The sequence below is a fragment of the Nanorana parkeri genome, unplaced genomic scaffold (genome assembly GCF_000935625.1).
Source record: "Nanorana parkeri isolate BGI_ZX_2015 unplaced genomic scaffold, ASM93562v1 scaffold3457, whole genome shotgun sequence".
NCBI classification, from domain to species: Eukaryota; Metazoa; Chordata; class Amphibia; order Anura; family Dicroglossidae; genus Nanorana; species Nanorana parkeri.
This window is the reverse complement of record NW_017309725.1, coordinates 13,179-31,946: the sequence shown is the minus strand read 5'-3', so window position 1 is coordinate 31,946 and position 18,768 is coordinate 13,179. Positions and strand designations below refer to the sequence as shown.

The following is an 18,768-nucleotide window of genomic DNA, read 5'->3' as shown; positions in this document are numbered from 1 at the left end:
GAGGAGGTGTCCAGACCGTGAGTTGAACCAATAACCCCAGTGTTGAAAAATAAATAGGTGTAATTGGTGGTGAGCGAGTCCGTTTAATTACCAGACAAACTGCTGTGCAAATATTTCCATCTCCGGAAGAGACACATCTAATCTGCAAAGCGTACCATTCACAAATCACAATGGTCTGGATTCCTAAACTGTGCGATCAGACAGATGTAAAGGGAAATATATTCAGGAGAAGCAGAGTACTAAACCAGAAAACGCTCCAATTTGATCATTTCTAATTACCGTATATACTCGAGTATAAGCCGTCCCGAATATAAGCCGAGGGTGGGAAATGAGGCAGCTACTGGTAGATAGATACCATTAAAATACATTAATATTTATTTAAAAGAAAAATAACCTAGCTCTGTAAGTGGAAAAGGGGGTACAGGGCTACATACAGATCATTTAATACATTCATGTTAGTATAATTGTAAATGTATTGTCTGCACTGTATTAGCAGTATATACTCTATATAGAGTATATACTGCTAATACAGTGCAGACAATACATTTACAATGATCCTCTGCTAACATGAATGGGTTAAATGATCCATAGTACAGGGCTACATATCATGTACTACGGATCATTTAACCCATTCATGTTAGCAGAGGATCATTGTAAATGTATTGTCTGCACTGTATTAGCAGTATATACTCTATATAGAGTATATACTGCTAATACAGTGCAGACAATACATTTACAATGATCCTCTGCTAACATGAATGGGTTAAATGATCCATAGTACAGGGCTACATATCATGTACTACGGATCATTTAACCCATTCATGTTAGCAGAGGATCATTGTAAATGTATTGTCTGCACTGTATTAGCAGTATATACTCTATATAGAGTATATACTGCTAATACAGTGCAGACAATACATTTACAATGATCCTCTGCTAACATGAATGGGTTAAATGATCCATAGTACAGGGCTACATATCATGTACTACGGATCATTTAACCCATTCATGTTAGCAGAGGATCATTGTAAATGTATTGTCTGCACTGTATTAGCAGTATATACTCTATATAGAGTATATACTGCTAATACAGTGCAGACAATACATTTACAATGATCCTCTGCTAACATGAATGGGTTAAATGATCCATAGTACAGGGCTACATATCATGTACTACGGATCATTTAACCCATTCATGTTAGCAGAGGATCATTGTAAATGTATTGTCTGCACTGTATTAGCAGTATATACTCTATATAGAGTATATACTGCTAATACAGTGCAGACAATACATTTACAATGATCCTCTGCTAACATGAATGGGTTAAATGATCCATAGTACAGGGCTACATATCATGTACTACGGATCATTTAACCCATTCATGTTAGCAGAGGATCATTGTAAATGTATTGTCTGCACTGTATTAGCAGTATATACTCTATATAGAGTATATACTGCTAATACAGTGCAGACAATACATTTACAATTATACTAACATGAATGTATTAAATGATCTGTATGTAGCCCTGTACCCCCTTTTCCACTTACAGAGCTAGGTTATTTTTCTTTTAAATAAATATTAATGTATTTTAATGGTATCTATCTACCAGTAGCTGCCTCATTTCCCACCCTCGGCTTATATTCGGGACGGCTTATACTCGAGTATATACGGTAAGATAATAAAAAAATAATAATGTAGTGGTAATAACATACCTAGAAAAGGATTCAGTTTCTCCTCCGCAGATGGCTGGAGGTCTATTAATAGTAAAATTACAGGAACAGTTACATAAATTTGCAGTTCCTGATAAGACGACCCCAGTGGCATAGCAATCACCATAGCGACCCAGGCGGTCGCTATGGGGCCCGGGGCACAGTGGGGCCCGGCCAGATGCCGTGCGGGCCGCCTGGGTCGCTATGGGATCTTCTGCCGCTGGCTTTCACTCTCCACAGTCAATGAGAACCAGCAGCAGCAGGGGAGCAGGCTGGACCCGGTGTTCTATCAACGTTGCGAGCCTCTGACGTCACCGGCAGTGGAGGAGGAGGCGGGCCCGTGCTCGGCAGCAGGGGAGGAGGCGGGCCCGTGCTCGGCAGCAGGGGAGGAGGTGGCCTCGGTGATGAAGAAGGAGGCGGGCCCGGCCACGGAGGAGGTAAGGAGTGCGACCAGCCCACCTGAGGGTGATCCTGCAGAGCCCACCATAGAGAGTCTATGGGGGGCTCTGCATGGTCACCCTCAGGTGGGATCTCGAGTGGGCTCTGCAAGGAGTATAACTAGAAATCACGGGGCCCCATACAAAATTTTGCTATGGGGCCCTGTGATTTCTAGTTACGCCCCTGGACGACCCTACAATTTTTTGTTGCATCAGGACAATTATTGTTTTTCGATGGATTTCCTGTGCTGGAAGATAATCGTAACACCAGAACAATGGAGAACAAAGCTTTGAGACATGCAGGATTGCTTCATATGGGACATAACATGGGATACATAGACATACAGTACACAGTGTACATTATATAGTACAATGTAACCCCCTCTGTACATTATCAGTGTATTAGGATTTGTATTTCACCTTGATGACCATTTCAGTTTATGAGGCTTTAAGCTGAGTGTATGGAACAGCTTTTCTCAACCAGGTTTCCTCCTGAAGGTGCTACAAGTTTCTTGAAAGCACAAAGCGCACAGCCCACCCCTATCATGCGTCCCCACAATCCACATTCGGTGCACGGATGACTCTCTTCAGGAGTAATAGGCTCAAAAACTGGTACACGATAATCTTCCAAAGAAATTCAAACATTATTCATAGTCTATGACTAAGGCCGAGTAAGGCAGAAGCACGTCAGCGCTTGTGCTTTGTACAGATGCATGTAGAATAAAGTTTGAATTTCTTTGGAAGATCATCATGTGCTGGTTCTACAGTTATTGAGGCTACAAGTTCCTTGGATCTGTGAGCAGTAGTGAGTTCATCTCCCACCTACAATGCAAGAAGCACTTTCCCACTGGCCACCAATGTAAGGGGGGGGGGTCACTTCTACACTGGCCGCAGCAGGAAAGGGTGGAAATCAGGTGCTTGATGTCATTATTCAATCAGTGGAAAGAAGTCATTGAACGTGAGAGCTTGGAAGCTCGCCACAAACAAGGGGCACCTCTAAAGTAGAAGGGGGTCTCTAAGATTTAAGAAATGCACATGTGAGAGAACCAATAAGAACACCAAAACCACATCTTAGGATTCCAAAGTATTTTATCTACAAGGAAACAACAGGCAACCAATTCATTAAGGGCAAAACGAAAAATCCCCATTCATGATGTTATTCCAATAAAAACTGTAACAACAACTATGAGAAGCATTGATAAAGTCATCGTACTTTCCCACTGGCCACCAATGTAAGGGGGGGGGTCACTTCTACACTGGCCACCAATGTAAGGGGGGGGGGTCACTTCTACACTGGCCGCAGCAGGAAAGGGTGGAAATCAGGTGCTTGATGTCATTATTCAATCAGTGGAAAGAAGTCATTGAACGTGAGAGCTTGGAAGCTCGCCACAAACAAGGGGCACCTCTAAAGTAGAAGGGGGTCTCTAAGATTTAAGAAATGCACATGTGAGAGAACCAATAAGAACACCAAAACCACATCTTAGGATTCCAAAGTATTTTATCTACAAGGAAACAACAGGCAACCAATTCATTAAGGGCAAAACGAAAAATCCCCATTCATGATGTTATTCCAATAAAAACTGTAACAACAACTATGAGAAGCATTGATAAAGTCAGGTGGAAATAAAGACCCAAGTTTATCGAGTTCAACCCATAGAGTGAAGAACAACTTGGAACTAATGCCATCTGGCTTTGAAGGGTCAACAAGGGGAGGGGGGTGCTTTGCCATGTTCTGCCAACCCCCTCACTAAAATGGGGGACATAGATCAGCCATAGTGATGTAGTTTTTGTTTTTTAGGGAAGCTGCGATGCGATATAGAATGTTCTTTTTTTTCTCTGCAGGAGGTGACTGTTATTTTCTACACTTGATGACCTGACCAAAGCTGCTGTCTGTGATAAGACGTCTGTTCTTATAAGGATGGATCAGTCTTTAAATTGTACTTTCAATGTGCAAACTTCCTGTGCAAAGTGAACGTCAGAACTATTGGGCAGAAAGGAATCCATTTCATAGGCCTGCACATGCTATTTTACAGATTTGTATATGGGCATACTGGTAGCCATTTTGTCTGCTCGCATAGGTCAATGCAAGTTCATTCTTCTTGGACAGAGACTTTCACAGAGAAGGTTAGGAATTTTAGTATAAACATTATCAAGTTCTAAATTGTGGGGGGTCTCAGACACACATCAGTTAAGGATGGTGCCAGCCTATGTAGGTCAAGATTGATGACTTTCTTGCCTCCACAAAAGACAATGTACAGAAACTGGAATGTCTAAAGATTTTTTTTTCCTCTTTCAATTAATAGAAGTTTAATTATTTAAAAGTTGCTTATGAAACCTTACTATTCATTGCAGTGATAATTAGCAATAATGTTATTATAGTATGTGCAGCATCTATATGCTTAGGTTATTGACTAATTTCAAGTAAAATTTTATACATGTACTTTTATGGATATCCAAACTATAGTCATATTGTTTGAGTGTACCCATTGAAATATATTAGTGTGTATTACTAATAATGGGGTTTTATATTTTAAGTGCAAAGAATTAGGTGGTACATGCCAATGCATTTTCTTTTAATGTGTTAAGAACCAATGTGTCTTGGAACTAATAACTTCACTTTTAAGGAATTTGAGAAACGTCAATTGCTTTAGGTTAGACTTTCTTAAAGTTGTTAGGTTAGACTTTCTTAAAGTTGTAAATCTCTAAAGTAGACTAAAAGGTTATCAGTTAGTCAAATTTTTATATTCATGGCTTTCTCCGAAAGCTTAGGTCAGAGGTTATCTTTCTACTCAATCTTTAGAAAATAGTAACATTAAATGAAATGCTCACAACTTTTATATCAAATAGTGCCCCCTGGTGGTGATTGTGAGGGGAAAGGTCTCGGGTAAAATGATATATCTGACGTCATAGTTCACGTCAATAATCACGTGGAAGACCAAACCAAGCCCACATTCTAGGGGGGATAAAAGCGAATAGTAGAGGCCAAGAGCCGGAAGCCAAATTCCAACAAAGACAAGGCAGTAAGCAAATACATTCTAAGGGTATAGGTCGGAAGCTGAGGACGGCTGTCCAAGTAAACTGAACTAAAGAGAACCTGAACATCCCTTGTTTCTGAACTGCTGACTTTTCAGACAACTAATCATAAATTGCTGGTAAAGTATAAATGTATCTGTATATTAGGCAATTCATTAGCCACATATATATTCGGGTAAACCATTGAGTTCTTGTAGGATCGAGATTGATTTGAGATCATTTTAACTGCAGTACAAATTATGTCTTTCAATCTTTGGAGATAAATATATACATTTGTATAATCTCCAGGAAACTGATTTCAGTTTCTAGTCAATGGTCTAGTCTGATATACATTGAATTAAACTGGTGGAAATTTCTTTACTTTGAATATAGTCTTGGCTTATAGCCAATCCTGTGCATGATGGGACAAATCCTGCCCATGAGCTGTTAAAAGTTTGAGTTTGTGAACATCTGTTGCTGGGAGAAGTCACATGTCAATTCTGAACTTTGTTTTCTTATTTTGTGATCCACTGATAAGATACCCATTGCACTTAAAAGTTGTTTTATTTTGGTTACGTTTATATTTTGAATATCCTGGTTACATTTTATGCATTACCTGTGTTATCAAATTGATATATCTGATCCATATTCTTTGTTTGTCACCAATTATATTTAATTCTGCACTAATTTGGAATATACATGTTTTGTATACTTTTGTATTCCTCTGGTCGTTAAGTCAGCGCAAAATGAAAGAACTCATGTAAATTTTGATGGAAATAAGTTGGGAATCTCCTTAAATATAGATCCTTGTTTCCATAAACAGAAAACTGTATATCAGCAGTATAAACATTCTGACAAACAGCCCGCTTACCTTCAGTAGATGCACCCCAATGAGTTAGAGGTTGAAGCTTCCCCTTGGAACATGTGAGGCCTAAGACTAGACTCACCCAGGGCCAGACCTCCCAGATGTTGTCAAACTTGTTTGAGTGAGTGATGCTCAGACCAATTTTCCATTTTGACTGCAGTCCAGACTAATTGGAATGCTTTCCCTTCATTTACTGCCTCGAAAGTGAGGGGAACCCCTCCAGTATGGACACAAAGTGCAACAATGAAGCAGCAAAATGTCACCAGCACATGAGATCGGTCAAGGGAATATCCTATGGTGACATTTCAGGACCCCCTTCAGACTCAGGATGAAGGTGACCCTGCCCAGCCCTGAAATGTCAGTGTGACACAAGTGTCAAAGGACATTCATTTGACCTCAGGTGTGCTGGTGACATTTGTTTCATCGATTCCAGCAGTGCCATCCAGTCATTTAAGCACCCGTCCTAAGGAGTGTCCAGTATGGAGTGAGGCGGGATACCCATTGGACAAAGTGCAACAAGACACTCCCAAAATGAGTAGGGGTTAGAACCTCTGCCTAGGACAGGGGTCAGCAACCTTAAAACAGCCATTTGGACCAGTTTCCCACAGGAAAAAAAAAAACCCAGAGCCACAAAACTTGACATCTAAAATGGATATTATAGGTATATGTGGGCTTTGTAACTCATCGGAATCAGGGCTTACCCGAGACCCCACAGAGCGCACGAGAGTGACCCTGCAGAGCACACCATAGACGCTGCACATTCCACCAAGGGGGGTGCCCAGGACTGGACCTCACTGGGCCCCCCCACAGCCCGAGGCCCTGGTGGTAGTTCCACCCCTGGACAGGGAGCCACAGCAGAGTGATGAAAGAGCCACATATGGCTCCAGAGCTGCAGGTTGCTGACCCCTGGCCTAGGATATAAATTTGTCAGTTTAATGGTTTGCCTTTCTGACTGTAGACAGAAGCACAACTACCATAATAATCACAGCAACAATACCAAAGGCAGGCAGGACTCCCAGAGTGATCTCTTTGATGACCTTGTACTCATCTAGAAGAAATGGATAAGTTAGACACCAACAATTGCCATTGCAAATCTACCAACTGCATCCAGTATTACCTTGGAGGGTCTTTGCAGGATCAGAGTCCACAAACAGCAATGGTCCGGGAAGACTGGCCAGCACAGAATGCCTGTTTAAGAACAATTCATCTACAACAGATGTGAAAAAATTATAAATTAAGAGCCACTTGTTTTCAGGGATGGGGAGGCGAGGGAATTAAATGTTTGGAAACACTTGCCTCTTTTCCTTCTAGACCCTTCACAACTTTTTGTACAGAGAGGGTAGTCTGGAGACTGGAGGCTGCAAATAAGAGCACTGCAGTGGAAGAAGACCTGCAAAAGAATATATGTTTAGTTATGGATAAGGTTTTAGACTTCCCTTAAGCTACAACTTTGCTAGTTAGATCAGGAGAAGGCAACGATAGCGTTCCAGCTATGGTGAATCTGTAAGACCCTGCCCCCCCCCCCCATGGATTGCAAGACAACCGCCAGGGATAGCAAGACAACCACCACCCATCCCATGGATTGCAAGACTAACCCCTGCTCATGGCCACAGTTATGACTTCAAGAAGCATGATGGGAGTTAGTTTCACTACAGTTGTGCCAAGGTTGCCTACCCCAAGTTAGTTTAGGGTAAAAGCCTCAGAGAAAGTTGTTTAACAAAGCTTGAGGCTGGCCTAAACGAGTACTTAAAACTGGTTTTAGCCTCCATCACCTAAATGCCAATTTTCAAGCCAGGATTTGAAGACAATTTCCATGGGTCGATGGCCATTTTGCATATGGCCCAACATACAGCATTAATGCCAGACTACAGATAAGAGGGCAGCTTTATTGGTTATCCAACCTGCAAAAACTTTACTATATTACAGCTTACCTGTCCTTAGATGTGATGCTGCATTAGTTTTTAGCAAACTACTTTTGTTTCTCTATAACTGCAGACATGCAACCACCACATCTAAGGACTATAAGCTGCCAGACGTTTCTATGCACTTCTAAAACCCCATTACTTACAAAGCTAGATACATCTTCAAAGACAAATTCAAAAGCCTTGACTTCAAATCGCTTGCGGTGTTTTGGAAGCAGCACATTTGAAACTTTATGAAAAACTGTAAGGTAGTCATCTCGGTCTTCTTCACAACTAGAAGAGGGGGAAACCTAGTAAGGCTAAAGAACCAAAAACTTCCTTATTAAAGCCAATCTAAAACCACATGTGCTCAACCTTTTAGTGTTTGAAGGCCAAGTTATGTTTCGGGATCCCCAATAGTTTATAGAACTGAAATCTGATCAGCAAGTGAGGTCACAAGATCAGTGTGTATTCTTCTGGAATCTGGGTGAGCTTTGTGTATATTATCCAGATCTGTGCAGTAATCCCGTGTGAGACTTGGAGCTTCCTGTAAGACTGGTCACTGCTGCTCTACTTGTCCAGGGTGACTGGTCTTTTCTCCTCGCCATGTAGTAGGTGAACCTGTGGTGTTCCAACCACAGCTCTACAGCACAGTAACCGTCACCACTACTTTTGCTAGATAACCAGGTTTGAAAAAGGCATTTGGGGCACTCAGTGGATTTATATCCTTTGACCATTAGAGAACTATGGAGTCAGTGTTTTACCCCATAGTTCTAAGGGTATGAGAGGATACAAACTAGCATCCTCCTGCCACCCTAAGCTCAGTATATAGCAAGCTACAGCTCCCTGTATACTGAGACGCCGGAACGGATCTCTACAATTGTCTGGATCCACCCAGCTGTGCGAGTGACAGCTGGCTCTGCCCATCTAGAAGCAGCGCCAGCTGTACCCGCCCCCTCCCCCATCCATTCTGCCAGTCAGCACTGGAGGATCAGACAGGGGAGGGGTGAATCCAGTCCTTCCCGTCACAGCTCTCTGGCGGCAAAGGATTGAGAAGTGTGTTCACTCACTTCCCGATCTACTGAGCTGACCCGATCTACTGAGCTGACCTGTGACAGTTTCATTGTCACAGGTCGGCTCAGATGAGGCAGAGTGATTTCACACCTCATAATTCTCCTTTAATATATTCGTGAAATTATTTGCCTGGAGTTCAGCTGTAACATTAGCCATTGGCATTTCTAGCTTTGTATACTCAATTTTGTGGTGGGGCAGGAACTTGAGAACTATGGGGGGGTAAGTTTTTCCCCGATAGTTCCCTTTAGGGTCACGGGAGGACATATACTAGCATCCTGCCGTAACCCAAAGCTTAGTATATAGCAGTCTACAACTTGCTGTATACTGAGGCAGATCCCGACAATGCTGTCGAGATGCACCCAGCTGTGTGGATAGCTGGCTCCGCCTCTTGAGGTAGAGCCAGCTGTATCCAGCCCCCTCCCCAGTCAGCACTAGAGGATCAGAGGGGGAGAATCCCTGCAGGGAGTCGTGACAAGACACTGTTCGTTCGCTTTCTGATCTATTGAGCCGACGTGTGACAGTTTCATTGTCACACGTTGGCTCGAACTATGAGGCTGAGTGATTTTCACTCGCCTCAGTTCTCCTATAAGTGTTCAATGACTGAGAAGCTTATTCTGCATTTTAAATACAGAATCCAGCAGTCAAGGACTATGAAATTCACCACTAAACCCAGCATTGTATACAACAGTGGCATGCTCAAATCACATGGCAGTTTTTTTTCATTTATAGCTTTCAGCTGTACATTGTGCCTTCCATCCAGGCATCTTTGGCAAGTTACTTACCCGTCTACAACAACGTTCCATTGAGGGGAGGATGTAGGGTCTGGAGACATTGTTGCCCAGCAGTCATTCAGTACCAGCTCAATGTTTGCATCAGTACGATTCAGAACTTGCACTTCCAGGTAGATGGGATCACGGAGGGTCTTCACAACTGGATATTGGTTATCCTGGTACAGTAGCTTATAGGAGTCATCTTAAGAGGAAAATAATTAATATCCAGTGCCACAAAAGGTAAAATTAAGGGCCTCAATGAACCTACATACCTTCGTAGAGATTTAGCATGAAGGAAATTGGACCATCATGTCTTACAGAGACCGGAGGAGGAGATGGAGTTTGCACATTCACGTTAAACAAAAGTCCATCAGAGACATTGTACCGACAACGAACAGTCTCTCTGCAAAAAGGACGAAGTTGCTGTTCAGGAGCTTGTTTTCTAGTATGTTCCCCCTAAATATAAGTGAACTTCTGACCATTCAGAGACCATCATAAAGTGTTTAAATCCTATACCAGACCATGCCAAGATAACCATTCTGAAAGACTGTGGCCACTTCGACTGCATACACCCAGGGCCAGTGCTGCCACTAGGCAAACTAGGCAGCCGCCTAGGGCACAGCCTTGACCACTCAACCCCCCTCTTCCATATTGCAGAGAATAGCAGGCTGGCTATTGCACCTGCCCACTGAGCAGAGGGGCAACAACAGACAGCTTTCTCAGGGCCGCTCCTCAGGTGCTAGTGTTTCAATAGCCAGTCTGCTATTGGTCATTTCAAATGAAATCTAGCCAATAGCAGTCTGGCTATTGCCCCGGCTGCTTACATTAATCGCCTGTGGACGCAAGCCAGGAGAATGGGGCCGCACACGCATTGGTGGGGGATTGGGGCTGCACCGCTTGTCTTCTAGTTGGTCTTGCCTAGGGCGCAAAATAGTCTAGCACCGGCCCTGCATACACCCTATATACATTTTTTTGTTCAAAAGAGCCACCACATTAAAGTGACACTACTCGGGTGCTTAATGTATTTAAGATTTAAGAACCTTAACAAATCTGATCACTCGGCTGAAGATCCTCAAATATCTGAATTTGTGCAGACACTGTCCCTTCTGGAGGGGGGCTACGTCTGTTCCCCATGGTCCCTGTGTGTTGTAAGTAGTCACTGCTCGAAGCTCACTCCCGGGATGGACTACAATGTCTCGTTCAGTTTACCAATTTGTATTAAAATTAGAGTCCATCCAGGGAGTAAACTTGGTGCGGTGACTTACAACACGCAGGGACCATGGGGAACAAAAGTAACCACCCTCCATGTCTACCTAGAGAAGCCCTCCAGTTATAAATCAAGGCATGGAAACCCCTGCAATTTGCAATAATGCTCGCAGATTAAAATTGTCATCATTGTAGTGTAGAAAATTCTGTCCACACCATTACCTCAGACAGTGCCACCTACAGGTGAACTTGTTGCCTATGGCCAATCTGACATTGCCAAATGTTCTAGGCATGGCACCAGCTACTGTATTGCATATGTACCTCAGCTCACTGTCTCTTGAGATCCTTCTAGGAAAATCTTTCCAGAGGGCACGCAGTTCATTCTCGTAGAGGAGATCCCCACCTACAAACTGCAAGACGTTTGGTTAAACACATGGCGCAACAATCGTTGTAGATTATTCCTTTAAAAAACAAACTTACCCTCATTTTTGTGCCACACTCCTTCAAAGAGAATTTAAACTCAACCATGCCGGCAGTCTTATTTGTCGGCTTGCATTGACCGTCTCCCAGAATCACAGTATCCACGTTCAGACTAGGTCTTGTTTGCAGTGACAACACCTGAACAGTCATAAAGCCATCTTTTGAGCAGAAGGGATCACCTAGAAAAAAAAAAAAAAAAAGAAATTCTAGAATTCAGAATGCCAACTTAAAAATGCAGAATTTTGTTTGAAAAGCTTTTAGGACACCAGGGCTCTTCCAAATGTATGGGATGGTTTAGCATCGGCCAACTCACCAGAAACAAAGGTTGTCTTACAATATCCAGTAAGACTCATTGCCACAATAAAATCATCATCCACCATGAAGATCAGAACAAGAGAAGGCAAGTAGAATCTCCTTGGGTCAGTGATTGGCAATTCCTAAAGACAAAAACAGGGCCGATAATTAGATGACTACAGACAATAACCATTCTAGTGCCAAATGGTAATGTTCACCTTTAGCTGCTCCTTACCTTTAGATTCTCCTTACTGATAGTAACGTTGGTCCCGTTGCTAAGGTCAACTGATAACCCGTGTTTTTGAAGTGCAGCACCACTATTGCGTATTGGAATGGCTACATTGCCAACGTCAATGAACTGTAGAGTGCCATCAAACGGAGGAATTGAGATGTTCATATGGGTATTGTTGCACGGGAAAGGCCCTGCAAGACCAGCAAAAGGTTACTTATGACATGTAAACAGCCGTGTATCTTTTCTAGGCAATCCTTAATTTTAAATGGTCCTACCTACACCACAGGACTGTTTAAAAAAAATCACTGCCTGTATCACTTTATTTTTTTTAAAGCCCAACATATAAGGGCCTAGAGTTTAGTTACGTGGCATTTGCATTATTCTTAAGTGTTACTGTTTAAGCTTTACTGCCAGCAACACCCCTGAAGGATCTCAGACTAAGCTACCAGACCACCACATGAGAATGCTTTAGTAGCCATTTATAATGGTGCCTTACTTCCAACCTTCAGCTTCATCTAAAATAAGCTCACCTTCTATCAGCCCTTGCCACTAAAGATAAATGTTAGGCTGGGCACACACACCTTACAACCATCGCACGATCTGCCCATCTTGCATAGGCAGATCGTACTTGATGATCGCAAGCCACGCCCCCTGAGGGGCAGGCTTCCGATGACCGCAATGCCAAACGGGCAGTGTGCGCTTGCGCACACCGGCCCGTCCAGCTTTTATCTTACGAACATGCTACACACCCACCGAACATCGTACGATGCTCGGCGGGTTTGCAAACATATTCGTAAGTTTAAAGTCGTGCAACCTTACAGTAGTAGGTCGCACAGCTTCCACATACCTTACGATATCGTACGATTGCGGGATTTCCCACGATTATCGTAAGGTGTGTGGGGACCTTAAGGGTCATATCTAAACATCTACTGAAAACCAAGTCTCAGAATATGCCTGTTACCTCATGAAATTGTCATGCTTATTACATAGAAATGCCCAAGGTCTACCAAATTGCATGACTGCACAAAGCTAAGTGTTTACTTACTAGGAGCATGCCAAGTTTTTGAATTCCTAATAGAGGAAAAGCATGAGTAAGCATGTAGTAGAGTTGAACTTCATGGAAAAAACCATGCTACAAGAACCATTAAACATCTACCAGCCAGCAGAGGCACCTGAATTAATATCCATGCCAGGAAAGGGTTGCAACATGTGCATTTCTATAGTTGAAAATTGAGCATTAAAGTGAATTGAAGGCATCTAGGAGGGACTGACCATAACCCTTCAGAGCTAGATCTCCCAAGTGCATCACAGCAATGTCCAGGCCATTTACTAGTCCTGCCCCTCTCCACTAGCAAGCTCACCTGGCCCATAGCACTTGCCCCCTTCCACCCCCCAAGAAACCCAAAAGGAGCTCATGTTTTAGACATGCCAACTACATAAAGTGTCACATCAATATACAGTTACCTTTGACACATCTAATCTTCACATCAATTGTGATTTTTGGGTTAATATTTGTCAGAATGAGCCGAATGTCTCCTTGGTAAAAAATTTGGCTATCGCCCTAGAAAGAAACAATGGTTAAAAAAAACTGAGGGTGACAAAGTGAGACAGGTGAAAGGGAACCTCCATCTAGGACTTACAAGCCCACGTATTCCTAAGGCATCATAACGGATCTTGAACTTAAGGTTCTGCTCATCACTTGTCAAGTCGTATCCATAAGTTCTGGCATTTGCCACGCTAACCGTCTTCTTTTGGGCTCCATCATAGATTGTTACCAGCCAGGTTGACACAGGTGGTTCAGCAACAGTCTAAGATTTGTAAAGGCAGCATTAGTTGATTTTTCCTGATACAATATAAAAAAGGCATGGAAGTACCTGCTTGGAAAGTTGTAAAGTGCCCCGTTTTGGATAACTGGAAACTGCCTTTGCAGAATAAACCCACACACACTACTTATGGTGGCAGTCTCCAGCGTGCGAGTGCGACCCGTCACCCATTTTATAGTGAGGGGGTTTGCACATGGTAAAGCCCCCATTGTTGACCGTTCAACGCCAGATGGCCTTAGTTATTCCGTCACTCCATCTCTATAGGTTGAACTTAATTAACTTGTCTTTTTTTCCCCACCTGACTAACTTTATCAATGCTTCTCATAGTTGTTCCAGTTTTTATTGGAACATGGGGGGGGGGAAACACAAAAAAAAGTTAGTTCTGTACTCTATAGATTTGTTTACAGGGATTTAGTTGGTTATGTCTGAAGAAAGCTTTTAAACTAATTTAACGAAGTCCTAGTCTGAAATACAACCCTGAGGATTCTGAAATTGACAAAGCCATCCCCTTCCCAGCCAGTCTGTCATTGCACTCTAATGCTGTTGCCACCTGTGCATACTCTACGGCCTCAGACTATGCCGTCACCTAGGGATGGGCAAATCTGTCTGGGTTCAATATCCAGGAAAGCGGGGCTTAGGAGGTTGAAATATATTGAAGTATATAGGGGAGCAAGTTATTCCTGGCCATTTTTAGATACCGAGCACCCCCCCACCAAAAATAGGACTGTTTGTTGCATGCACTGGAGGAAAGAGAAGTGGGGGGGGCAGCGGCATACACACCATAGTCCACAACACTGCAATTCACTATTACGTACAACATAGCACTCCAAGAAAAAAAAATCCAAGACACGGCCTCCCTCACAAGAACTTGGTCAGGTCATAGAGCAGCTTAAAGACCAACTTCAACATTTTAGGCGTCTCTCTCCACCCCCCACCCCCCTCCTCGCTTGCATTAGGACTGTTCCTGCACTGCAAAGCTCAACATCTGCCTAAGGGAGAGTAGTGGAAAGAAATTGCATCTTAGGCATAAACAAGCAGTTAACCCTTGCAGTTGGTGGCATCCCTACTGGAAAGGTGGAAAGGAAACCAATTTCCCTGGAGATGGACTCTAGCATAACCCCAGCACAAGACAATGAGGCAGTCAGTCGATATCAACCTTTCTAAAGTGTTAGTTGTCCAGCTAGGTCACCAGCTACTAGGCTGCCCACTAGCAATACTATGAGTTGTTTAAAAGGTATGCAGGAAAGTCCAAAAGCCTAATCTGCACTTGTTACCCATTCTTCAGAATAGGAGTCACAGGGAGCATCCATGTTGCTGACCAGTTTACAGTGCAGTCTTTTGGATTTCTCAATTAAACTTATACCCTCTAAAGAGCATTTGCTTTTCTCTTTTGAACATCTGCAATTAAAAAAAAACTAAATGGATGGAACCCATGTGGCCAGAACACCCAGCTTACCATTATGAAATTATTTTCACATTGAACTACTGCTCCACCATAAGAAGAGTCAGCCTGGTAATCATGGCATGCAATCTTGTAGACTAGATTCTCAATAGAAACATAAGCAGTTTTTCTTCCAGCCTACAAGAGAAGAGTTTCATTATGACAACCTTTGGATACAGCTCAGGCAAGCTTACAAAACCTGACTGCTCTTCAAAGCATCTTAATCCACCGTTGTTAGTCAAGACTGAAATTCACTCAGTGCCCAATATTTTTATGCAAGTTGTGGGCACAGCAAGGAAAATTTACACAGGCATCTGCCTCAGCTTTAAGTAATGGTAAACAATTTCCTGCACTTAGCCATAATTTGTACAGATCACATCATTTGGGCATGTAAAATGTATGTAACCACATAGGAGCCAATATCTAGAGAAACCCAAGTGTTTGCCTTTACCCTGAAGTAGTCCATTAGACATAATATATGTCACATCCCCTTACATCCCAGAGCAGGGGCAGTCACCCTCAGCACTCCAGCTGGGGTGAAACTACAAAGTCCCCATCATGCTTCTGCTAGTCATGCCTGTGGCACTGTCTTTCAAAGTCTTAAAGGACAGGTTCTCACCCACAGCTGGGGTGCCAAGGTTGCCAACCCTTGCCCTAGGACAGGTGGGCCAACATTTCCACTCAGGGCATACCCAAGTGGTGTTGTAAACAGGTGTACAAATCACTTTACAATCAAAGTTGAAGTTTATTCTGTCACCCTAAACCCAGGGGAGAGTGTTGGGTGTACAGAACACTGCAGACTCCAATAAAATCCATACTCTGTATTCACAGCACAAAGACCTACAAGCTAGACCAGCATCCTGGTAATAGAAAATTGGCTGTGGTAGTCAATACAACTGGCCTTTTGAGAAAGACCAAGGACAAAGCACATCTCTGGCTTATCAAGCACCCTCCTTGGTAGATCTTCCAAGGTTCAGCCTAAGCCCCAAGCCCATGTTTGCTCTTAGGAGAGCACTTCCAGTAGGTTCTCCTTCCTGCTCCGTTAACAAAACCTTAATGGTCACACCCGCTTAGGGCAGGGCAACTCAAATGCAATGCAACCCATCTTTGTTCAAACAGGTTAAAAACAGAGCAGATCCTAGACATGAAAATTCATAATCTGACCAAATATGGCATAAAGGTTTTGTTAAAAAGGGAGCTCAATTACCATCATGACTAACCACCATTTTAATATAAATTACCATTCAACATTGTACAGTCTTTTCAGCTTTACCAGGTTGGTAGTTTGCTAATACTTCTCAGCTCTCACCTTATAGTCAATACATTTCTCTAGGATAGTCACAGTGCTTTCATCTACATGAAGATCACACGCCTCCAATTCAGCTCCACTAGCATCTGCAGAGAAAAATTGGTTCCATCAGCCATGCCTTAGCAGAAGGTGCGCTTTTCTGCTGGTGTCCAGATGACTTCTAGTGCCCAAGAGGGACAACAAGCTTTGGGTTTGTGGCAAACTTTGCATGCTTGCGCAAAGGAAGAACTTAAGGACTCGTCTCTCTTCCCCCCTACACTGAACAAAAATGTAGGAGTGGTATTACTACCCCCGCTAAAATGTGAGCTTCCCCTTAGGCTGGTTGTCCTACCAGATCAGTCCACCCGCTCTATATTACTGGCAACCTACAGGATACAGCCAATTTTACACAGAAGTCCTTACTGACCCTCCATAGCAAGTTTAGTCAAAAATCACTGCGATACCCCTGGATTTCAACATGCAGACCATTACATTCCTACCTACAATATGAAGCCTCTTCCAAGAACTCAGGAGAATATTATCTGGCTTTGATACTTGGATCCCATCATCCAAACAGGTAGAAGGACCTACAACAAAAAAGGTAAGTCTCTTAGAAGCAGATAGGAACCCTATTTAATGGGAATCATGACAAAAGCATAAAGAACACAGAGGAATACATGAAGTGATCTACAATGCTATTTGCGTCATGATTTAGTGCAGGAAACGGTCAGATATGTGGCATGGGTTGGCTTTTGGGTAGAGCCCCAACAAATTCTCAGTCACCAAAAGTCCTCCAGTTCCAGACTAACAGCTTTTGGTTTTAAAGCATTTATTTCTCCAAAAGGAGAACCAACTCAGTAGTGTTTACAGGGATCAGCTTTACATTTTGCAGAGCCTGCTCTTCTATACACCTCAGCCTTTACAGGGAGTTTGATATTTATTACTTGTACTAGACATTTTGCATCAAGGCCAAATGTTACACATTCCCAATCCAAACCACACTCAGGGGAGAGCCAATCTGGAAATTCAGGCCAGATGGCTCCTGTGAGACCCAGGCAACTGAAGGTCAACAGTGGCAGCCGATGTACTTCCCACATGAAAGGGCTAAATCCATTATGCAGAAACTCATCCAGAGTGCAGTTGTCATGGCCATGCACATTGCAATATGTATAGTCTTTTAAAGCTATAAAAAGGCCAATTCCACCCCTTACAGAAATGTAATGCACCCACATTGACCAAACAAAAATGCAATCATTGTTTTTTTGCTGCAAAGCAACCAATGGATCATAGTTGCGGTGCGCATGCTCCTTCAGACTATTCCTCAATCCCCAGGCATACTACTCCTCCAGCCCCAGTTGATCACAGGCGCAAGTATGTACATGGTGCCGCACACTCCAGGGATAACATGCAATGCTCAAGTTCCTGTAGACTTTTCCCTCCATCTCTAGGCCCATACTGGAGGTATTGGGGCTGGAGGAAGAAGCCAATGGACTACAAATGGGGTGACATCAATGCACTTGCAGTCCATTGAGATCTTCAAGGCCCTCCACCATTACAAACACATTCTTAGATAACCACCAACCTGGGAAGTCCAGCAGCGACATCACATCAGGAACAGCAATCAGAAAGCATAGAAATAAAAATCTGTAAAATGAAAAGAAAAATAATAAATAAAAGAAAAAAAAATCTCCACTGAGAGAAAAAAAACACCTCACATGGAAACAAAATACATTACCCAAAATCTCTAAAACAGCCACTCCAAGGTGTGGGCACCATTGTGTCTTTAGGGTTGAGCCCCTTCAATAAGTCCTTAAAATCCAATAATGTAATTCCCCAGCACTGAGTCCAACCAGTACACAGCTTCCCCAGAGAACACAATAGCAGGATGAGGTGAGGGGACGTATTTATAGCCAGGTCATTAGGAGTCCACCTTCCATGCTTGCTGGTTGGTGTAATGAGGACACCCCCAGCTGGTCTCAATTGACCGATGATTTGTAGGGGGAAGTAGAGGTGTTATGCTGGCCACAGGCCTTAAGGTGGCCATACACTCTACAACCATCGCAAGACTTTAGTCTTGCGTTGGTTGTACAGGGATTAAAAAAACGTACGATCTGCCTATCTTGGACAGGCAGATCGCACTCTCGATCATCGCAAGCCCGCCCCACTGAGGGGCGGGCTTCCGATGACCGCAATGCTGAACGGGCAGCGGCGGCACACCGGCCCCCTCGGCATTT

At 43.1% G+C, this 18,768-nt stretch overlaps 1 protein-coding gene across 1 annotated transcript; it reads right to left on the bottom strand.

Moving 5' to 3' along the window:
• Positions 1-6,957: 6,957 nt before the first annotated feature.
• Positions 6,958-18,138, bottom strand: ZP2 (zona pellucida glycoprotein 2). Its single transcript, XM_018575002.1, has 16 exons — positions 18,117-18,138; positions 17,035-17,121; positions 16,556-16,641; positions 15,262-15,384; positions 13,623-13,790; positions 13,447-13,543; positions 11,986-12,173; positions 11,770-11,893; positions 11,457-11,635; positions 11,298-11,386; positions 10,043-10,173; positions 9,783-9,972; positions 8,094-8,220; positions 7,322-7,415; positions 7,143-7,232; positions 6,958-7,073 (listed from the first exon to the last, which is right to left on the bottom strand). The coding sequence occupies exons 1-16, from the start codon at positions 18,136-18,138 to the stop codon at positions 6,958-6,960; spliced, it is 1,911 nt and encodes a 636-aa protein (XP_018430504.1).
• Positions 18,139-18,768: the final 630 nt, after the last annotated feature.

What these genes read in the sequence shown, in the direction of transcription:
- ZP2 (XM_018575002.1), bottom strand. Translation starts at nt 18,138, where the DNA reads ATGTCGCTGCTGGACTTCCCAG. An exon ending in GTGAAAATAATTTCATAATG is followed by an intron (nt 13,791 to 15,261) that starts GTAAGCTGGGTG and finishes TACAAATCTTAG; the next exon opens with ACTGTTGCTGAACCACCTGT. An exon ending in TGGAACGTTGTTGTAGACGG is followed by an intron (nt 8,221 to 9,782) that starts GTAAGTAACTTG and finishes CCCCTCTTCTAG; the next exon opens with TTGTGAAGAAGACCGAGATG.